We start from the raw sequence: 24,170 nt of genomic DNA on the forward strand, positions 1-24,170 counted from the left end.
CTAAATTCTCGCTTTGGTTTTAATTCTGTTAAGTGGGTGCATTTTGAATGAGTTAAAATTTGACCCGTTAACTCTTTTTCTCTCCCTGCAGCTACTGCCTGATCTGCTGATAATTTCCAGCATTTTCTGATTTTATTCCTAAAACAGCTTTGTGAATGAAGCCAACTTGTTTAGGATAAAGCGTTGCTTCTTCTAGTGGGCAAACGATTAAACCAATGACAGTCTTTGCGCTAAAGAACCATGAGCCTCTACATTTGCATACCTGTGTTGCTTGCAGTTGGGTTCCCTGGCTGAGCACAAAGATGTTCATGTTGCTCTTTCTCAGGATGCCAGATCCCGAGTATAGGATGTCCAGACTGTACGTCGATGTTGAATCTGTACCCTCTGAAAAAGAGAAAGACTTCCCTAGTAACTCACCCGATAGCATGACCACATGATGCTACTCGCTTGAATGAATCATCATGCACCAGGATTTAGCCGACTGACAGCTCACAACTGCCCCAGTTATTGCTCCAGATTTTCTATCCTCCTTTCCTGTGCTCAAGTTCTCTCTACCAGGAGTGACAGTCCAGCTGCACCCTGTATCTCCCTGTGTGAATCTACACAGTAAAGGCCAACGGATTATTCATCATCCAAGGCAGCACTGCCTTCCTCACACCCCCACACACACACCCACACACAGATATACCCACACACACCCCCAAACACACACACACAAACACAGACATATATATACACACACACACAGGCAGACACTTACACACACACCCACACACACCCACACAAACACAGACACACACACACCCACCCACACACAGATATACCCACACACACCCCCAAACACACACACACACACACAAACACAGACATATATATACACACACACACAGGCAGACACTTACACACACACCCACACACACACAAACACAGACACACACACACCCACCCACACACAGATATACCCACACACACCCCCAAACACACACACAAACACAGACATATATATACACACACACACAGGCAGACACTTACACACACACCCACACACACACAAACACAGACACACACACACCCACCCACACACAGATATACCCACACACACCCCCAAACACGCACACACTCACACAAACACAGACATATATACACCCACACACAGGCACACCCACACACAGGCACAAACACACACACCCCCAAACACACACACACACACACAAACACAGACATATATATACACACACACACAGGCAGACACTTACACACCCACCCACACACACCCACACAAACACAAACACAGACACACACACTCACAACCGCACACAGATATACCCATACACACCCCCAAACACACACACACCCACACAAACACAGACATATATACACACACACACAGGCACACCCACACACAAACACAAACACAAACACAGACACACACACTCACAACCACACACACACAAATGCAGGCACACACAGACACACACATGCAGACAAACACACATACACGCACAAACACAGACATATATACACACACACACAGGCACACCCACACACAAACACAGACACACACACTCACACACAGGCACACCCACACACAGGCACAAACACACACCCACAACCACACACACACAAATGCAGGCACACACAGACACATACACACACACATGCAGACAAACACACATACACGCACAAACACACCCACACACACACACAGACATACAAAGACACGCACACAGAAAGAATGTTAGAAGTTTGGAACTCTCTTCCACAAACAGCAATCGATGCCAGATCAATTGTTAATTTTAAGTCTGAGATTGATAGAATTTTGTTAACCAAAGGTATTAAGGAATATTGATCAAAGGTGGGAATATGGAGCTAGGTCACTAATCAGCCATGATCTCATTGAATGACAGAATAAGCCTGAGGGGCTGAATGGCCTCCCCCTGTTGCTATGTTCTCCTTTAAGACAGTCCTTAAAACCTATTTCTATGATCACGTTTTTGATCACATGTCCCAATATCCCCTTATGTGACTTGCGGTCAAATTTTGTCTGTTAACATTCCTGTGAAGTGCCCTGGGATGTTTTATTACTTTAAAAGGTGCTACATAAATGTTCCTGATGCTGCCGTACGTTTCATGTATCCTGAGTAGGCCGATGAAGAGCCAATCTTGGAGAATCGGTCATAGTTGTGGACAACAGTGTCCTTCAGAACCTTTCGCACCATTTCACTGCAAAGGATAAAGTAGATATGGTTAAGAACAAGTAATCCTTGCACTACCACCAAGTGTCAGGTCTAAACAGGGCTACAGAATTAAGTATATTTACAAAAAACAAAAATAAATTGCGAAAGACTTTAAGGAAACTTGTATAGTTTTTAAAGATACAGCCTTCTACAGGAAGAAATTTGGATACACTCAAGAAAATTCCACACGCTGCCTAGACCCCACCATGGCCCCAGCCCTATTTCCACCCTTGGGCCTGAAGTACTATGGGGGACAGGCGCCAGATGTCAACTTCATTACCAAGAAGGGGCTCAACAATGCTGGGGAAGGACGATGAGATGGAACACTCACTACGGCAACTGAAGGAGGGCAAATGCAAACTAAAGGGATGAAGTGTCTCAATGATTTGCCAGCAACATTAATGTTAAGCCTCAGACTGTTTCTGAGGTAAGTTTTGAGGGCCTGAGAAGAGGGAGAGGTGGCCATCTCATTTATATAGCAGCATTCATGTATTTCCCAAGGTGCTTTGCAATGGCTACAAGAGCAGGTCATTGGATGGGAATTCTGTGGTGGGTAATGCACTTATTGACTCCTCCAAGTCTGTCCGCCATCTACAAGGCACAAGTCAGGAGTGTGATGGGATACTCTCCACTTGCCTAGATCAGTGCAGCTCCAAAAACACTCAAGAAACTTGACACCATCCTGGACAAAAAAGTCCCCTTGATTGGCACCCCATCTACCACCTTAAACATTCACTCCCTCCACCACCGACGCATAGTGGCAGCAGTGTGTACCATCTATAAGATACACTGCAGGAACTCACCAGGGCTTCTTCCACAGCACCTTCCAAATCCATGACTTCTACCATCTAGAAGGACAAGGGCAGTAGACACATGGGAACACCACCACCTGCAAGTTTCCCTCCAAATCACACACCATCCAGACTTGGAAATATATCACCATTCCTTTACTGTTACTGGGTCAAAATCCTGGAACTCCCTCCCTAACAGCACTGTGGGTGTACCTACACCACATGGACTGTAGCGGTTCAAGAAGGCAGCTCACCACCACCTTCTCAAGGGCAATTAGGGATGGGCAATAAATGCTGGCCTTGCTAGCAATGCCCATGTCCCATGAAAGAGTAAGAAAAATGGGAGTAACAGAATGATAGAGCACCAAAGGAGGCCACTTGGCCCATCTTGTCCTTGCTGGCTCTTTGAAAGTTCTATCCAATTAATACAACTGCCCTGATCCTGCATTTTTTTTTCCTCTTGAAGTATTTCTCTAATTCCCCTGTTGAAAGTTACTATTGAATCTGCTTTAAGGGTGGTGCATTTCAGATCACAAAAACTCGCTGCGTTAAAACATTTCTTCACATCTGCCCCAGGAGTTTTTTTTGCCAATTACCTTAAATCTGCTTGATGTAAAAACACAATTTACAAACGAAGGAAAATTTACCTGCCCGGAAGTTGAAATCGGAGAACATCCTGAATCTTAGAGAGTAAATATTTGCTCATTTCAGTTGGTAGCTCGCCAATGGAAAGGAGAATATTTTTAACTTCCATGTACGAGGGGTTGTTGTTAAAGATAATGTCTGCTGCAGTTGTCCGCACAGTCTTCTCATGGATCTTTCGGCTCTGATGGTAGATCCTGTTCATTACCTTTCTCACCTGTCAGACACAAAGCTGTGACAATGAGCTCTGTAAATGGTGATGGGCTTCTGTCCAAAGCGTCTGCTCAGGTTTAAACAAAGAGACAAAATGACAAGCTGCCCAATGGGGAACTAAGACACATGGGTCTGCTTCACCCCACAGGCTCTGATTAAACTCATTTCAGCCGGGGTTTGTTCTTTTTCTTTATTCTTGGGAATGTGGGCGTCGCTGGCAAGACCAGCATTTGTTACCCATCTCTAATTGCCCTTGAACTGAGTGGCTTGTTCGGCCATTTTAGAGAGCAGTTAAGAGTCAACCACACTGCTGTGGGTCTGGAGTCACATGTAGGCCAGACCAGGGTAAGTACAGCAGATTTCCTTCCCTAAAGGACATTAGTGAACCAGATGGGTTTTTACAGCAATTGATGATAGTAGTTATGGTCACAATTACTGAGACTAGCTTTATATTCCAGATTTATTAATTTAATTTAAATCTCACCAGCTGCTATGCTGGAATTTGAACCCATGTCCTCAGAGCATTAGCCTGGGCCTCTGGATTATTAGTCCATCTAGGGACATGACCACTACACCGTCTTCACCCCAAATTATCCTTGTGACAGATATAAAGAGCTAATAAGCTTCACAGTGTCAGCCCTGGCTCAGCAGGTAGCACTTTGCCTCTAGGTCAGTAGGCCATGAGTTCAAGTCCCACTTCAGCACAAAATCCAGCAGGCACTCCAATTCAGTACTGAGGGAGTGCTGCACTGTCAAAGGTGCTGTCTTTCTCAAGAGATGTTAAACCAATGTCTACCCTCTCAGTTGGACATAAATGATCCCATGGTCACCATTTGGAAGCAGAGTAGCAGAGCTCTCCCCAGTGTCCTGGTCAATATTTATCCCTCCAAAACATCCATGAAAACAGATTATCTGGTCCAAAAACAAAAGAATGTGGATGCTGGAAATCCAAAATCAAAACTGGAAATACTCATCCGGCTAGGCAACCTCTGTGGAGGGAGAGAGACACAGAGTTAACTTTTCTGGCTGATGATCTTTCATCAGAACTGGAAAATGCCTAAGATGTAACAGGTTTTCAGCAAGTACAGAGGCAAGGGGAAAGCGGGAGAGGAAGGGAGGAAGGAACAGAAGGGAAGGTCTGTGATTGGATGGAAAGAAGGAAAGAGTAAATGACTAAAGGGATGAAGATGAAAGGCAAAAGGAGACAGTAATGGGGCAAGTGAAGAAACAAAGGTGGGTCCAGACAAGGCATAAATGGCAGCAGCAAATTCATTATCAACAACTGCTGTCCAAAAACATGGGAACATGGGTTACAATCTGAAATTATTGAATTCCGTGTTGAGTCTGGAAAGCTGAGGTGCCGTTCCCCGAGCTTCATTGGAACAGGATAGGAAGCCAAGATCGGAGGGGTCAGAGTGAGAAAGAGGCAGAGAATTAAAAGGATAGGTGACGGGAAGTTCAGGGTAATGCTTGCAGACTGAACCGTGATGTTCTGCACAGCAATCTGCGTTTGGTCTCCCCAATGCAGAGGAGGCCAGATTGCGAGTAGTGGCGACAATATACCAAATGGAAAGGAGAACAAATAAATTGGTGTTTCAGCAGGAAGGATCGTTTGGGTCTTGGATACCACATCTTCCCCTCCATCCTCCTTCAGCATTCTGAATGTTGTACTCCCTCTGCAACAGCATGTTTCACTCTTCAACCTCCCAATGTCCCTCCGCTTCCCTCAAGCAAGCGCAGAAGATGTATAACAACTTTCCTTTTACTTCCTCCCTTCCCATGGTCCCAGGGCCCTAAACACAGCCTTCCACCCTATCATAGACCTCCGTTTTTATTTCCTTACTCCCCTCCCCCACTTTTCAAGCCTCTGTACTTGCTTAAAGCCTATTACGTCTCTAACTTATTCCAGTTCTGACCTAAAAGGTCATTGACCTGAAACGTTAACTCTGTTCCTCTCTCCATGGATGCTACCTGACCTGGGGAGTATTTCCAGCATTTTCTGTTGTTGTTATCTCACTGCTGTTTATGGAACCTTTTGCACTTTTACAATTTTGCATTTTATAATTTTCCATTTGAAATTGCAGAGGCAAATTATATTGAGCCCCTGGATCTTTTTGCAGCTGTTATGATGGGTAGCTTTTGCATGGTGTTAGGAAATAGAGAGAGTTTAAGTAAGTTATATTAGTATTTGTGGGTGAATGAGTTTTAGCTCTGAAGTTTAAGCTTAATTTATATTTCTGCATTTTTGTCTTAAGAAAAGGTCAAGTTAAGTTTTAGTTTCCCTATAAAAGGTGCCTGCATTTCTAATGAGAGTTTACGACTGTAAGAGAAGTTAAGCAAACACAAGAGTAGAAAAACTGGACTGTTGCCTAGCAACAGGGGTCCAGAGAGGCAGGTCCCTCCCACACACACGCGCACAGAAGAAACTAGAAACAGCAGTTTGATTTGGAAGCTGTTTGAGTTCGGTTGGTTTTGAAGGCAGCTGCCAGGCAGAGGCCACCTAGAAGGGGCAGATAGTCAGTCCCAAGCTAAAGTTGGTTGAAAGTAGCTGCCACAGAGAGACAGAAGCAAAAGGGGCAGATAGCAAGTCTCAAGCTAAAGAAGAAAATCCCCAAGAATCCAGGGGAGTGGACAGGAGAAAGTCACAAGGAGACCTTCCAGTCATAGGAAGGACAGGAACCTGGAAAAAGCTCCTGTTAAGTGGAGTTAGGAGGATCAGAAAAAGGCTCCAAGCTTCAAGCTCAAAGAGATAAAGGCTTGTGAGAGGCCAGAAGGTTGAAAGAGACAACTGAAGGTCTGTAATTCTTTCTTTTGGACGTGTGAAGCAGTGGTGTACTGTTGACAGCTGTTTCGGTGAGACAGTGTGTGTGGAAGACAGCTTGAATGCATGTGGTGACCCAGGGGAGAGGAACATCGGAAGGAGAGTGCGAAACCCTGGAGGTGAACCCTTGCGGAAGACACCTGAGAGAAAACATGGGTTTGGGAGAAGAATCCAATGTCAGTTCTTGGAGAGTGAAGATTGAAAATCCTCGTGTGAAAGACGGAGTTCAGTGAAACAAGCATCTGGGGGAGTTGAGGAGATATCCATAGCATCTGCCCAGGGTGGCATTTGCCACCTGGTTTCAGAGTGTGGTGTGTCTGACCACAGGTTGCCAATTAGTTTACATGGACTGTACTTAATGTGAACATTAGAGTATAAGATAGCTTTTGTAACTTGTGTTATCTCTACAAGTCTGTATATATCTGTAAAGGTATAGTTGTGGGTGAAGGAGTATTGCAATATAGTTCATCTTTTCTTGTTTAATAAATATTTTATGCTTTTGTTAAAAGCTCATTAGTTGACTCCAGTGATCCTGTTCAGTAGCCCCTCTCCAAGTATCTAAACAAACAATTAAAAGTTAGGATTCCACTCTGGGATCAGGCTGGTCCAGTGGTAACATCAACTGGCGATCGTAACAAAGGGCAGGTTTGCACAGAGGGTTGTTAAGAGCAGCTTTAAAGTGTGGTGGAATGAGATTCCATCGAAACTTCTGAAAAGCAGTTTCTGGAGCTACGGGGAGAAAGCTGGGTGTGGAACCAATTGGATTGCTCTTGCAAAGAGCCAGCACATGCACAATGGCCTCCTTCTGTGCAGTGCAATTCTATGACTCTAGGATAATATAATGACGTGAAATTTCACCTCCTCCGTGATGTATGCTTGTTCATATTTCTGGATAGCCGCGACAGCAATATTGCTGACAGGCCCAGTACCCGACTCTGCGTGTTTCAGTAAAACAGGGATCGCGGCAGGGAGAAAAGAATTCTTCAGAGACAGGATGTACATCTGAATCTCAGATTCCTTTTGTGCCGATTCCGCACCTTTAAGAATCATTTCCTTCGCCTTGATCACGATCTGAAATAGAAAAAAATAATTTCAGGTTCAAAAATTTAAAACACAATGTGCAAGTTGCTGATACTTTTTGTATCATCGCTTCACCCCCAGCAGCTGTGCCTTTAGCTGCCCGAGCCCTTAGCTCTGGTATTCCCTCCCTAAAGCACTCTGCCTCCCTAACTCACTCCCCACTTTTAAGCCACTTCTTAAATTTCCTTAAAACCTTTTGGTCCCTGTCCTATTATCTCCTTATGTGGCTTGCTGCTGGTTTCTGTCTGATAATGCTCCTGTGAAACGCTACATAAATGTAAGTTGTTTAAGACCGAAATTGGGGGATGGGGGGGCGGGGGGATTTAGAGAGGGCACCAGCATTTTGCTGGCATCGAAGAAACCGCTATCTTCAAGGAGGCAGCCTCCCTCGGCAGGCCCAGGAGCCATCGGACACAGAGGCACCATTTCCCAAAGAGGGGGCCTTGGGCAGGAAAGGCTTCGCCCTCCACCCAAACGCTGCCACCAGAAGAGTTTCTCCCCTGATCAGAGGGGACCTGCCCATTTGCCCCTCTGAGTTTTGAGTTTAAATATATTCCTCCGAGGGCATTTTGAGGGGGCCCTCGCATTCTCAGACCCGCCAACAACCTTATTAAAACGGCGAGCGCAGGGATGGGTAACTAGAAGAGACCAGTTGGGCCGAATGGCCTGTTCTTATGCTGCAGATTCAATGTAACTTGATATAAATGAGACACATCAGATTGTCGGGCTGTATCTTTACCCACCGGCAGTTCACACTGTCCTTTCTGGCAGAATTTCCTGATGAGCGCCCCGATGATAATCACGACAGTTTCTCGGATATCGTTGCTCCTGATTTCTTCATTAAGTTTATGCTGCGATAGACCAGTGACAAAGAAAACGATTGGTGTTAAAGGTAGGAGCAGTTATCATACGACAGAGACTGGATTAAAACGGATAGGCGACAATCTATCGTACACGTGGACTTTTTAAAGTGTTATATCGGAATGCAATTTATTAAACCAAGTGTCCTGACTGAAAGCGGGGGCTGGTTTAACCTGTTGTTACATAAGGCATTGTTCAAGTTTTACTTTATATTGGTGTGAGATATGGTGGTTAGGCCTCACAGGAGCCCCTCAGTCTGACAAACATTATGGGTAGAATTTTCCCCCTGTCGGGGGAAGGTTGTGTGGGGGCTGGTGTGCGCAATTGGGTCCGTGCCGCCATTTTACATGGGCGGACCAATTAAGCATGACGCGCGCCCGGAAGCGCTCCCTGTGCGGGCGGGGGTCTCTGAGTAGGGAGTGCGCTCTTCCGCGCATGCGCGTGAAAGAGCGCAGAAATCTCCCTGAGGAACCTCTATTAGTTTTAAGCTTTAACAGCTCGATAACAGGTTAAAAAAAATTTTTATGACATGTCCCCTCATGTGAAACTGTCACATGGGCTGGGACACGTGCGTTAATTTCAATAAAAATTTTTGAGAAAATTTAAAATCGTTCATGAAACCTCGTCCCGCCCGTGGATGAGGTTCCAGGAAAAATGCGAAGGCCGCCTGGGCTCTTCGCCTGCCCCCCCCGCCAACCTTAAGGTTGGACGGGCAGCTCCGTTAATTATTTTAATTGTTAGTTAAATGGCTTTATTAGGCCTTTGACTGAAAATCTAAATGACGCTCGGTGACGTTGGGACGCATGCCTGACGTCACCCCGTGTCATTTTACACCTCGGCAAGAGGGTCCCGCCCCCACTCGCCAAGCTGAAGATTCCACACAGCAACCCCCCCCTAGCCTAGTTCATGTTTGGATTGTGGGCACTGACCTAGCTATAATTATCCTCAGCATTCTACAACCCTTATTTCTGGAGCATTTGTCTAATTTAAAAAGTTGCTTCTTCAACTTTGAAATCAGGAATAATGTATAACTAACTCCCTCCCTAACCACGCTGTGGGTGTACCTACACCACAGGGACTGCAGCGGTTCATGAAGGCAGCTCACCACCACCTTCTCAAGGGCAGTTAGGGATGGGCAATAAACGCTGGCCCAGCCAGTGATGCTCATATCCTGTGAATGTATAAAAAAGACATTTGTCCACTTGGGCTTTCTTCCTTTCACACCCTTTGAAATATCTCTCAGATGGAGAGTTTGTGGCAGACCTGTCTCTCCGTATCTCAAAATGCCCTGGATTAATCATTGTTCAGCCTGGGAACTGGAACATGGGGGATTAAAGTTCTCCCTTTCCCAGGTTTACATTGGGTAATTCATCCCCTTGAAGCAGCCTGAATATGAATAGCTGGTGTTCCCTGTCAACCCTTGCTGGACAAAGCCTTCGCATTTGTACTGTTGGGTACAATTGGCCTTACTGTCTCAGCAAGAATGGAACACAGGAACATAGGAGCAGGGGTAGGCCATTCAGCCCATTCGAGCCTGCTCCACCATTCGATAAGACTATGGTTGATCTGATTGTGGTTTCAACTCCCCTTTCCTGTCTGCCCCCCATAATCCCGGGACTCCCTTGTCTATCAAAAATCTATCTAACTCAGCCTTAAATAAATTCAATGACCCAGCCTCCCCAGTGACAACCACTGCAAACATGTCCATGTGTAGGATGTATGTTGAGGACAGAATCCAGGTCAGTTTTCATGACATAACACAATTTAATAGCCTTTCGCACTTTGGCCTTCTGATATTTTGGGGGCTCATTATCCAAGCGTACTGAATCTAGTGCTCGTCAGAAAAATCACAGGCTACACTTCTAACTCCTTTTACAGTGTGTGCTGGCAGCAGTAAAGCTCCCCACATAATGTTGGCCTTACTGTCCAGATGCAGAATGGCCATTCGGACAATGCACAGTTCTGTTTCTGCCCAGGGAAATGTACGCCACTATGAGTCATTGCGTCAGGACGGGAGAGGGGAGAACGAAAAGAAACGTTTTTAAAAGTTCATGCCGAGATAGCGTCAAGCCTGGGGATAAGATATCCCTCTGAATGAAAATACTCACCATTAAAGCACTCAGCATCTCCTCGGTGGGATGAGAGGAAAAGCCACAGGCGTACAGGAACCTCTCCTGTAAGAGGTAGTTACTGTCATTCTTGAAATTTAAGAACTCCAGGATCGCTGCGAAAGAAGCAGGGGTCTGAGCGGAGGTCACAGCATCGACGAGTTGTGGACTGGGATTTGAAAAATTGAAAAGCAACTGGATGAGTACAACTGATCACAGGCCTGGGGCCGAACTTCAAGTTCCAAAGTTCCAATTTTACATTGTGTCATCGCTTATTCCTCTCCCACAGTCAAACGGGTGTCACTGTGCATTCAGGAACCATTTGGGTCAACGTTAAGAAATATCTAATTACCCAGCAAGGACGGACCAATGCAATACTGCATTAACCAATAATCTTGACCAATAATGCAGCCCCAGCTCCAACACAGTGTTTTTGGTTTTGGGACAATCGACTTAATGGGTAACAGTTCCCTCAATCGGCCATTGGCTATGACTCAAAGCTACTCTGGTCTCAGGACTGAGATGAGGAATTTCTTCACTCAGAGGGTGGTGAATCTTTGGAATTTTCTGTCCCAGAGAGCTGTGGAGGCTCAGGCTTTGAATATGTTCAAGACTGAGATCAATAGATTTCCACATATTAAAAACATCCAGGGATAGTGCAGGGAAATGGTGTCGAAGTAGGAGATCAGCCATGATCTCATTGAATGGCAAGAGTGGGCTTGAAGGGCTGAATGACCTACTCCTGCTCCTATTTCTTACGTTCTTATGGATACTGTAGGTTTATTCCCAGTCTCTGCGCTGCACATTGACAGTCTAGTATTTCAACTCTTTCATTTAGTCAGTTTTGACTTCAATCCTGGGCAGGTGGCGTGCGGCAGTGCTGAAGGGAATGATCTCATTATTACCTGCAATTACTCTCCTTGCTATTTGTTGGTCCTATGGCTTTATAATCAAACAGTCTCTCTGAACCCCCCACCCCCAAGAAAGACAAAATTTCTCCTCTTCTCTATCCTCCTTTACAACGTTCCTTAACACTTATCTCAGCCCTGTCTGAGTAGCACCTTGTAGGGCTCAGTGCAAAATTTTGTCTCATAATGCTCCTGTGAAACACCTTGGAATGGTTCATTACATTAAAGGTGCTATATAAATGCAAGTATGACAAATTATTCACAGCAGAGGGACAGGCTATTTGGTCCAACAGGTCAATGTCAGCGACGCTCCATATGAGCCGCCTCCTCTCCCTTGTGTTACCTCTTCAGCCTCTCCTGCTTCCTGAAGTTCCATGGAGGATTCTCCAAGGAGCAGCAGACGAGCAGAGTCCTGAATAAAAGTGCTCGTCAACCGGCGTAACCCACACCTCAAACCTTATGGGGCTGGCGTAAAGGGTGAGAGGCAGGAAATGGCACTCCTGCCGCCAGCTTCCAAAGTTAATGGGAAGGATGTGAGAGGAACAGCTCCTGCTCCCACCAACATCAAATTTAACCACATGGCTTCTTCGGGCCTGGTTTTAACTCGGCCTAAGTGATTGAGTTTTGGGTGGGTTAAGATGACACCCTATCAGCCAACAGCTATCATTTATCATAATTTGTCATGAAACTGTCTTTGTCTACGTGACACTCTTAAGATTCACTAACTCCTCTGACTTCACATGGAAGCCCCACATTTACTTTGTTGCCTCCAGAAGATTTTGGTTTTCTTCCTTTGTCTCAGTCACTTATGCTTTCAATGTTTTATATAAACTTTCGGTTAAGCATAAACACTGTTCCCTTATCAGTTGAGGCTCCTCTGCATACACCTGGGCAGCGATGAAAGAAAAAAGTTGGCCACCTCACACCTTTAGCCTCCAACCTTTTCCTTTGTCTTCCCTGTAATTTTACATTTTTCCTCTTAAGATGGACAAAGCTATCTGACACAAAAACAGAATTACCTGGAAAAACTCAGCAGGTCTGGCAGCATCGGCGGAGAAGAAAAGAGTTGACGTTTCGAGGACTCGAAACGTCAACTCTTTTCTTCTCCGCCGATGCTGCCAGACCTGCTGAGTTTTTCCAGGTAATTCTGTTTTTGTTTTGGATTTCCAGCATCCGCAGTAGTTTTTTGTTTTTAAAGCTATCTGACACGCTATTGTCATACCATTGTCTCACTGTCTGACATAGCATTGTCCTTTCCTGCATTGCCATGCTTTGAAGTCAAGCCCTGTTGCATTTTCATCTGCCCTGATGTTACAGAGGTATTGGAAAGGGTGTAAAAAAAGGTCTACAGGGATGATACAGAAACTGCAAAGAGATATCTACCTGAAAAGAATGGACAGGGCGAAAGGATGAAATCTGGGTCTTTTTTTCTTTTGAAAAGAGAAAGCTGACAGATAATCTTTAAAATGATAAAGATTTTGATGGGTTGGACTTAGAGAGAGGGAAAATGTTTCCACATGTGGGAAGGAGCAAAACTAGAAGCCATCAATATAAGATAGTCACCAAGAAACCCAATCGGGAATTCAGGAGAAACGTCTTTACCCAGAGATTGGTAAGAATGTGGAACTTGCTATGAGACAGAATAGTGAAGCAAATGGTATAGATGCATTTAAGGGGAAGCTGGATAAGCATATAAGAGAGAAAGGTATGGATGATTACGCTTAAGAAGGATGGTGTAGTGTTCAATTGTTCTGTGTTTGATTATGTGTTTACTATTGATGATCACCGTACTTGATTAGTGACGTCTGGGGACTCAGAAAAAAGTGAACAAGCTGTAGAAAGAGCTGAAAGCTTGAGCTGAAGCATGGAGTAGACATTTTAAAGCACTGTGAAAAAAACCTGTTACCCATAGAAACCAGTGTCATCTCTGCATAGATCCAAAATATAAAATGTATAATAAATGGGAGTAGGTTTGACGGGATCATGAACACCAGCGTGGACCAGTTGGGCCAAATGGCTGTATATTCTGTGCTGTATATTCTCTCTTATTCTATGTAACTCACTAAGGCCCTCAAAACAGTTGAATTCCTTAAGTTAATTGACAATCACTATCATGTCTTCTCCTCAATTCTCTTCATCCTTACTGATGTCCTGCATAACAGGCCTTCAATATTCAGCCAGATTTCACAAGGAGAAATATTAATCTGCTGACACGGCTTAAGCTGACACATGAGGGTGTCACAAAAAATAGACTACAGCTTCCCCAAATACCTGTGGGCATACTGAACTTTTTAAGGAAGACCTGTGTTTTTTTAAAGAAATACAAGTAAAGGCACTGGTCAAAAGATGGCTGATTCTGTAAAGGGACCACACACTGGAAAATTCCCATGTGGACTATACTGACGGACCCATCCTGAGAGCATGGAATTTCACACCTGAAGAGATGTCAAGGACCATTTCAAACAGAGACACTTGAAAGAAAGGTATGGAAAATGTAAAACGCTGTGCTTTAATCTCCTGTGTTTGTGAGGACAATGGACTGTTTCCTGTACAGCTCATCGGAAATCCAAAAAAATCCATCTCCTGCTGATTTTTATCTCAGAATGTGTAAAAAGGTAAGTTCTGGGATGAAAGCAAAACGGACTGTGGATGCAAGACATGCCTATTTCCCCCTCCTGGGAATGCACAGAGAAAATGGGTTAAAAATTGGCTGAGGGCCAGTGAGAGCAGAAGAACAAAGAAGCAAAGAAGGACCTTTCTCCCGTCTCCCTCCCTCTCTCTCTCTCTCTCTCTCTTTCTCTCTCTCACTTGCTGAAGGCAAGCGTGTTTTAGCAGAGACAGGCAGCAAATAGGGAGAAACAGGACAGCCTCCTCAGTTAACCCTGCAGAGACAACCAGGTCATCCCTCCCTTGGGGACAAGTCAACACGTGTCTCCAACAGACTGCGAAACCAACAAGGACAGCTCCAAAGTGCTACTGGATGCAACGTACCGCCGTCTACGCCTCATGGTCAAGTTTCCTTGGGTTTTAGTCACGAATACAAGCTTACTCTCTCTTTAACTCAAGAAAGTCTGGTTAAATTGGCTCCTTATAAAAAGTAAATACATTTTGATTGGGAAAAGGTGTCCACGGGGAAAGAATTTTAAATTAACCTTTATTGCAACCAACCGAGGAGGTTGGAAAAGAAGGGAGCCATCTTATTTCTCCTCACCCGGTCATAACAAGGGGTAAGTTCTGCAATCACAGACCCCCCCCAGCCACAAGAGGCACTCACTGGGAGTATTAATGGAGAAATCAAAGTCTCAGAGTCCATGATTCTCCCTCCAATCTGAATGGACAGAGGTTCAGGGGCTCGAGGAACATGTGCAGGCTACTCTTCTGGCAGGATCCCAATTCTACTCTGTTCCAACTTTCTCCATTTCCATCTTTCACTTTGGATCGATATTGCTGACTTCCAAGACAGGAAAGAGGGATTCAGGAGATCATAGTGGGTGGGGAGAGGGGACTGGGAAGAGACACATAACAGGATTTGAAGTATAATTCTGACCTCCAGCTTTCATTAATCTTTGATTCAGCTTTGAATAAGCACAATCACATATATGCTAAAAACAAATTACATTTATATGGCGCCTTTAACATAGTAAAATATCCCAAGGGGCTTCACAGGAATGTTATCAAACACAAGTTAACACCGAATCACATGAAGAGATATCAGGACAGGTGAACTGAAAGCCTGGTCAAAGGTCCTAAGGACCATCTTAAAATAAGAAGTAGAGAAGTAGAGAGGTTTAGGGAGGGAATTCCAGAGCTTAGGTGCCAGATAGTTGAAGGCATAGCTACCAATGGCAGCGCAATTCAAATCAGGGATTCTCTCGAGGCCAGAATTAGAGAGTGCAGAGATTTTGGAGGGTTGTAGCAGTGGATGGGTTACGTAGATTGGGGGGGGAAGTGCGAGGCCTTGGAGAGATTTGAGAGCAGCAATTGCGGACAGAAATCTAGGCTAGCTGCAAAGCAGTCATACGAATTGATGCACCAAATATTTATGATCAGTGTTCCCTGTGTGCCAAACTCTCAGGCAAGGTGAACTGACCCATCAAGTCTACCTTAGCATTCCTAAACTGTATAAGAGCAGTGAGCATTAATAAGAGCGAGTGACATTGTGACTCACAGCGTGCTGTCACTCTCACTTCTCAGGATTTTCAGGATTTCGTCCTTCTTGGCTCTTCTCAAAGCTTGAATCAGCAATAAGAAACTTCTGGTGGCCGACGCATTGGCGAGATTCTTGGGCTCCAGTTCTTTCTGTATGGTCTTCCAATAATCAACAAGCTGCCAACAGAGAGAGAGAGAAAAACAAACTTAACCCTCTTAGGGGACCACGTTATTCTGTCCGTAATGGCGATTCATCATCTAAAATTGGAAGGCCTTCCAATTAACAAGAGGAGCCACCGAGAGAGAACGGCGAGAGAGACGGAAGGAGAGGGCAGCTGCTTAAACCAACAATCTGCCACCACCTCGATCAGCTGACAACTGATGTCCAAACGGAGAGAGCCCTGTAAGGCTAAGATAGGGCTCGGAAGCCGCCTGTGAACCCGCAGCCAACGCTGACATTCATCCACAAAATAGGATCAACCTTGACGCGAGGGATTGCCGATGATGATTCTGTTCATGATTATATCTAAATTGGGAATGTTCGTTTTCGACACTGGTTGAAAGATATGGAAAAATAGTCAAAGAAAATGCTGGGAAAACTCAGCAGGTCTAGCAGCATGCCACTAGACCTGCTGAGCTTTTCCAGCATTTTCTGTTTTTGTTTCAGATTTCCAGCATCCGCAGTATTTTGCTCTTATGTTTATGGAAAAATAGTCATTTGGTAGTACAGAACTTGAGTATTGCTGAAAAAAGAGACATGCTATCTAAGGTTTTCGTCTTGCACCATCAGGCCAGTTCACAAGAACTGTAATGGGGGGGGAGCAACAATTTATACTGCATAAGAAGAGAGTGCTGATTGGTTGGCAGGTGGACTCTGACAGCTAACTGCTCCATGCTGCATTCTCCATGGTAATGCCTCCACCAATCAGACTCCACTTGTCAACCAGTCAGCACTCTCTCCTCATGCAGTATAAATTGTTGTTTCCCCCATTACAGTTTGGTCATTTCTAGCAATCAGTCCTGATAGGCACAAGACCAAAAGCTAAGATAGCATGTCTCTTTCTTCAGCAAAATGGAAAAATATTCCTCAGGGCTTACCCATTCCACCTTGGCCACCACAAAATTAATTCCCAAACATCACCAAAAGGGCATTAAAACAGCCTGACTACTTACTGAAGGACAACCTTCGCATTCTGCTTTGACTGCTCCAGCGATCAGAGGGATGGACACATATTTGGGATTCACAGAATTAATAACGCTCCTAATTTGTTCTGCCTTGATTTCTTTAGGTCCAGCCTTTGTCAACTGAAACTCCAGCTTCTGTCTAAAAGGTGAAAAAAAAGTGCTTTAATTCAGGCAGCCATCCATTCAGTTCTGACAGCGCAGTTTCACACAAAAGCAGTTCCAATGCATGACACCCCCATGTTGCAATATGGGATATGCAAACTTACGGTTTTCCTTTTTTAAATGTATAAAAAGATGGCTTAGAGATGACATTTGTGTTTATTTACTACAAGGGGTGGCATTGCAATGGTCAATAATGTCCATCTTTCCCAAGTTTTCATTGTACTTTCATAATAAGTACATAAATGAATTCTAGAACTAGGGGGTCACTGTTTAAAAATAAGGGGTCGCCCATTTACTATGGAGATGAGGCAAAATTTACTCACTCAGAGGGTCATGAGTCTTTGAAACTTTCTTCCTGAAAAGCTGGTGGAAGCAGAGTCTTTAAATATTTTTAAGGCAGAGGTGGGTAAATTCTAAGCAAGGGGGTGATAGGTTATCAGGGGTGGGTGGGATGCAGATTTCCGGTTACTAACAGATCAGCCATGATCTTATTAAATGGTGGAGCAGGCTCGAGGGGCTGAATGGCCTACTCCTGCTCCTTATTTATATGTCATATGTTCATATGTTAGCACACATTTAACAACATTTTCTGCATTACAACAGTGACAACACTTCAAAAAGGATCTGATTGTCTGTAAAGCGCTTTGGGACGAATGAGCTTGTGAAAGGCCCTATATAAATGCAAGTCTTTATTCCGTTACATCCATTGTCTTTTATCTCAGTTCCCTTTGTCCAAGTTTATCAACTTTGTGAATTTACCTTGATACAATTTTAGCTGCAAGTTCTTGCCGTAGATTGAGTGAAACCAGGTGATGCTCCTCAGACAGTACCGAATGAATGAAATTATTTTCCAATAGATAAATGCTAGCTGATGTTGATGTCGTATTGACTCCTAATACCTAGAAAATTCAATTCAGCATTAAAGCACATACAGGAAAAAATTACAATCACTCTCCCTTGAATGTAGCTCTTCAGGTTACTGTTATTGGTTCTCATTATAAATAGCTGACTGATGCTGTTCATTCGAAGAATAATGTTTAACTAGAACTCAAGTGCTAATCACAGCCAGATAAGAATGTAATTTCATTTACACATGCCCCTTCATTGACTCTTGTCCTGTCCCCAATTCATACAGATTCCCACGTATTTCTGAGTTAATATAAACCATCAATGGCTGTCATTCTTTTTCAGAACCAAGCTCACATCAATAACTGAGGAACATCCTATCCAGTAAGCAAATTATACTTGCAAGCCCACCCCACCCCCACACACACACATGCCCCCCACCCCCACCCACACACAAACACCCCCACGCCCACAGTCATGCATAGACTCTCCCACACACACACCTGCACAACCTCACTCCCACACACACACATACACACACACACTCAACACACATACCCCCAACACACACACACATGCTTACACACACACTCTCTCTCTCTCTTTCACACACACACACACATGCAGGATTTTTTTGCTGGGTCAAAATCCTGGAACTCCCTCCCTTACACAACTGTGGGTGTACCTACACTACATGAAATGCAGTGGTTCAAGAAGGCAGCTCACCCTCAGGGGCAATTAGGGATGGGTAATGAATGTTGGCCCAGCCAACGACACCTAATCCCATGAACAAATAAAAAAAACATACCCCACCCTGCCCACACACGCACACACTTTTGACTCATTTTTTTCCATTTTTCTACTTATTATCCTTTCAGTGTTTCATAGAGTCACAGAATACCATTGCATAGAAGGAGGCCATTCAGCCCTTTGTGTCTGTGTTGGCTCTCTGTAAAAGTTATCCAATTAGTTACACCCTCCCGCTCGTTCCCTTTAATCTTGTAAATTCTTCCTTTGTGAGTATTTATCCAATTCCCTTCTGAAAGTTTCTACTGAATCTGCTTCCACCGCCCTTTTAGGTAGTGCCTTCCAGATCACAACAACTCGCTGTGTTAAAAAAACCCTCATCTCTAGTTATTTTCCAATTTCCTTAAAATATTTTCCAATTACCTTAAACCTATATCCTCAGGTTACAGACTGTCCTGCCACTGTTTCTTCCAAATACTCCATCAAAAGACCTGTATAATTTTGAACACCCCAAATCAATCTCCCATTAACTTTCTCTGCTGTAAGGAGAACCATCCCAGTTTCTTCCTTTTGTCCCTTCCCAATTATGTTTCTCAGTCTCTTCCGGGACGTGTGGCATTTATGAGGCTAAGCCCAGACAGGAGCACATAGTGAGGCTCTGATAGTACGAGGAGTCTGCTGATGGTATGGATTGTACTCCCAATGTGCTAGCTATTGGGAAAGACTGAACAGGCCGGGGCTCTTTTCTGTGGAAAAGAGATGGCTAAGGGGGGTGACCTAATAAGAGGTCTTTAAAATTATGAAGGAGTTGAATTGGGTAGACTTGGAGAAAATGCTTGCACTTGTGGGAGAGACCGAAACCAGGAGTCATAAATAAGAGATAGTCACTAATAAAATAATCCCCTGAATGGGGAATTCGGGAGAAATGTCTTTACCCCAGAGAGTGGTGAGAATGGGGAATTCACGAGCACAGGGAGTGGTTGAGGCAAATAGCATCGATGCATTTAAGGGGAAGTTAAATAAATACGTGAGGGAGAAAGGAATGGGAGGTTATACTGATGAAGTGGGGTATGAAGAGGCTAGCATAGAGCATAAAAACACTGGTATGGACCAGTTGGGCTCCATGGCCTCTTTTTGTGCTGTAAATTTGATGGAACTAACTCTTATCCAATTCGCTCCAGCTTTTGCATTTATAGGTATACCCGTAGTTATTAACTGAGTGCTGATCATTGCAGGGACTGAGGTGCTGGATGTTCTGTTGATACTGACCTTGTTGTGACTGGTGAATCCTTTCTGTGCCTCTTTGCAGCTGTCCAGTAACTTTAGTTTGGTCACCTGGTTGTCACGGGCCTGGTAATTAACCTTGCACTTACCAGAGACATCGACCTAATGAGTATGGGAGAGAAAGGTGGTGATGTGAGATAAATTGGAACAGTTGATAGGGGGATAGAAAGAGAGAAAAGTAGAATGAGAGGGAAAGAGTAAAAGTTAAAAGGTAAAGACTGAATCAGATAATAAGCAGGAAAAAAAAACTTGTCTTTCGTGTAGGGTTGTCAACTCCAGTTGAACATATTCCTGGAGGCTTCATCACATGATCTCGGACCTCCAACCATCTTGCTCCCTCACCCACAACGTTCCTGCCTTTGGTCACCCAAAATTTCCATCCAGGTGATGCTTCACCTTCTCATGGACAAACAGGTTTTTTATTGGATGCTTCCTGATGTCAAATAGCCATTTTCCCATGTCAAACATTTGAATAACTAATAATCAAAATACTCAAAGAAATATTTTCAACTTCAACTATTTTATTGCCTCTATTGACTTCTCTCCTGGGTCTAGCGTACGGGGGGCAGTGTCCTGGAGATTAAATATTCTTGGAGCCACCAAGGTAATCTGAAGGGTTGGCAACCCCTACCCACTTATGGGGTGGAATCATCCCAGGTTTGCACTAAGTGCGGTAGTGGGCAGGAGAAACGACGTTTTACCTGCCGGCTGCAATGGCGGCTTCTCACGCCGTATCGTCCCAATCCCGCCACATTCATTATGCATTCGCGGGAAACACAGCGTGTCGATGGCAGGCAGGCTCCGATTTGCCCGCCACGCCATCACCCCACCGCTGCCTCACGCCGGGGCGCCACAGTTAAAGTACAGATGCACACACACCTCTCAGTGCTTCCAGCCCAGGACTGTTGCAAATAAGATAAGGCAAAAAGACTGCAGCCCCCAGGTTTAGTGACACTTCTCTCGAGCACCTTTTGGACACTGTGAAGGTCCACCCCGTGATACCCTCATCCACTGCTCTGGCTGCAGGAGGGGCAGCAACATTACCACTCTGGCTTGGGAGGCGATGGCAGTGGTGATCAGTGCCAATGCTGCACAGAAGAGGTTGGCCATCCAATGCAGATAAAGGATGAATGATCTCATCCATGCCTCCAGGGTAAGGCAACCATCTCATCACTCTAAACTCACACCCTCACAAGCCCGTCACACATTTACTGGCATCTCACTCACTGCCAGCTCAAGGGACATCACCACTCACTCTCTCTCACACACCCTCACATCTCCATCTGCTCTGGAGACTGCCTCCTCAGCTCTCAGCATCCTGAGGCCACTTGCGCAGATCAACTTCTGCCCCCTCACAAACTTTGGGATACCCCCCCTTCCCCAGTACAGCCCTCACCCTGCAGTTTCTTCCCTTGTCTGAGGCCACTTCTCCCTCTTCCCCAGGCAAGCCCTAGCCCTGCAGCTATACAAAGCCACCTCCGCCTTATGGCAGGTCTGGTAGGTAGAAACCTGCCCGTGAGCCCCCCTATAAGTGATGTGGTGCTGCCTGTGAAGCCTGGCGCTGATGACTGCGAGTGCTGCCCGAAGCAAGGTAGGCAGACAAACCTCGAAGTCCTGAGCAAAGTGTGGTTTGCTAGATGCACGTGGCTTTTGTCCTGTTGCGAAACACGTCCGAATAAACTCTCCAACCTCCCATCCACTAAATTCAATGGATTGGAAATTATGGGCTGCATGCAAGCGATGGTCTGACGGAGGTCCTTCAGGCCCTGCACTGGGTGCACACAAACCTATTCTTGTATCTCTTTCATTTCTCACCTTCATTTCGAAAAGCAGACACAAGATCAGGACCTGTGTCACGACAATGGCCAGGCTCATGGTGCTCGCTGTTAGTTATGCCTAAATGCCACAGCCACCTCAGGCAAGGGACAGATGGACGGTTAAATTTCAATACACAAAAATTGCTACCTGGGCTGGTCTGCTTCACCGTTCGCTCTGTGGAAACAGCATCTTGCTGTTCGTCTATCCTTTTCTTTGGGGGGCGTGCCGTATTTTCCCATTAATTTATATTTTCAGGCACCAATGAAACAAAGGGATAGGTTGGGAAAGTGGAGCTGAGGTAGAAGATCAACCATGATCTCACTGAATGGCAGACCAGAGTCAAGGGGCTGCATGGTCCACTCTTGCCCCTATTTCTTTTGTTCTTGCTAAACACCCCGCAGAAAATTAAGTCTGGTCATTACAAGCGTAAGGACCCTTTTAATGATGTGACAAGTGCCAATCAATCTCCCTGGCACAGAAAATAAACTATGAAAAATGTGGAATCTCATTCTTCTAGGTTTTGAATATTTTGGGAACACTTTATAAATGCCAAAATTTAGATTTTGTACTTATATTTTACTTTTCCGTCTCTTGCATATTGCTGAAAAACATTTTGTCGAAGTTTTTCATCTTGCACTCATCAGGACAATTGTCAGAAGACCAATGTCAGGGGAAGCAACAACCTCCAGAGTGAAACTGCCTGGTTTAAAATTTCAAACAATGCTTGGCAGTTAACTGTCAGTCACCATTAACTGGTGCATTCTACATGGCAACACCTCTACTAATCAGAGTCCACTTGCCAACCAATCAGCACTCTCTTCTCATAAGTTGTTGCTTCCCCTGACATTGGTATTCTTGCGATTGTCCTGATGAGTGCAAGGTGAAAAACTTCGACAAAATGTCTTTTCTCAGCAATACCCAAGCTCTGTACTACCAGACAGTTATTTTCCATCTCTCTTTTTTTTTCTTCCCTCTCTTAATCTAATCTTTCTTTCCCTTTCTCTATTTCTCTTTCTGCATCTGACTTGACATTGAATTCACCCACTCTAATTTACACTTGCGTTTATCCTTGTTTTTATTTCTCAACCCTACAACCTGATTGATTAAGGAGTTCCCAGTTTCTTGCCCTGTTCACTCAGCTCCCAGATGCCCTGTTCCTCCTGCTGCACCATTACCATCGCACACTTACAACAACCACATGGGGACAAACGTTGTGTGCTGAAGTCTAACTAGCAGCCGGTGCCATTAGATGCACCACTACAGCAAAATCCGGCCCAACTGAAAAGAGGCATCAGGTTTTGGAAGGATTTGTTAAGCTGGTTATGATAGTGAGACGAGGACATGACTGAATGACCCATAAATGGCAAGTATAAGGGGTAGCCAGCCTCAAGAGCAGAGATACCAATCCTGTGACTGACGATGACATTCTATTTCTGTCACGAGAATGGAAAAGTTATTTTAGGGGGATCTTTGCTCTACTCCCTCTATGCGTCAGGGCGACAAATGGACTCTTCCTAGATTTCATTTATAACTTCTATGTTTCCCTTCCGGCTTATAATGCTGGGGACCGGAGATGCAGCATTACAAATCCACACTGACAAAGTAGCATCACAAAGCACACAGCAGCCAACCTCCTAAAGGGAGAAGACAAAGGGTGGGATTTTCCACACCCGTCGGGATCTTCCGGTCCTGCTGCAAGTCAATGGACCTCTGGCTGGGGTTACCACCTCACCCCTGGGGGCCGGAAAATCCTGGCCAAAGGTTCCCCCTAAAATAAAATATCATAAGCAGTAGGTCTGGTGGAGATCATTGGGCAGAATTTTGGCCCTTGTCGGGTGGGCTCAGCAGGGGCGAGCGGGAGCTGACCACCCACCCATGGTCGAGGCCGGAAGACGGGCCAATTAAAGTCCGGCCGGCGTAGAATGCGAGCGGCAGCGCTGCCTGTGCCGGCGAGGGGAGGAGTGCAAGCAGGGTGAGCATCATCTTCGCACATTTGAGAGCACCTCAGGGAGATGAGTTTTTTTTTAAAATTAATAAAGATATGAAAAACGCAATAAAACATGACCCCTTGCGTGACTCTGTCACACGAGCAGGGGACATGTTATTAATTACATTTAAAATGTTTTATTTCATTTTATTTGCTTTAAGAAATCTCAACCCGCACGATGAGGTTTCTTAAAAAAAAGTGCAAAGGCCGCTTGACCTTTTTTTTGGAGGGGCAGCGAAAAATTTCATTCAATTATCTTTTTAATGGCCTTAACAGGCCTTTTAATTGCCGCACGACCACGCATGGATGTCGGGGGAGGCTTGCCTGACGC

At 44.8% G+C, this 24,170-nt stretch overlaps 1 protein-coding gene across 1 annotated transcript in view; it reads right to left on the minus strand.

Moving 5' to 3' along the window:
• The window catches only part of mttp (microsomal triglyceride transfer protein), a 52,623-nt gene that overhangs the window by 12,184 nt on the left and 16,269 nt on the right, over positions 1-24,170 (minus strand). Inside the window, exons 5-14 of the mRNA XM_078569113.1 lie at positions 20,020-20,136; positions 17,917-18,056; positions 16,984-17,134; positions 15,830-15,987; positions 10,754-10,922; positions 8,528-8,635; positions 7,563-7,775; positions 3,676-3,887; positions 2,126-2,223; positions 263-384 (exon numbers count right to left, since the gene is read on the minus strand). Coding sequence (XP_078425239.1) covers positions 263-384; positions 2,126-2,223; positions 3,676-3,887; positions 7,563-7,775; positions 8,528-8,635; positions 10,754-10,922; positions 15,830-15,987; positions 16,984-17,134; positions 17,917-18,056; positions 20,020-20,136 — 1,488 coding nt within the window. The remainder of the gene's footprint in view (positions 1-262; positions 385-2,125; positions 2,224-3,675; positions 3,888-7,562; positions 7,776-8,527; positions 8,636-10,753; positions 10,923-15,829; positions 15,988-16,983; positions 17,135-17,916; positions 18,057-20,019; positions 20,137-24,170) is intronic.

This window comes from Cetorhinus maximus, chromosome 1 (genome assembly GCF_964194155.1).
Source record: "Cetorhinus maximus chromosome 1, sCetMax3.hap1.1, whole genome shotgun sequence".
Lineage (NCBI taxonomy): Eukaryota > Metazoa > Chordata > Chondrichthyes > Lamniformes > Cetorhinidae > Cetorhinus > Cetorhinus maximus.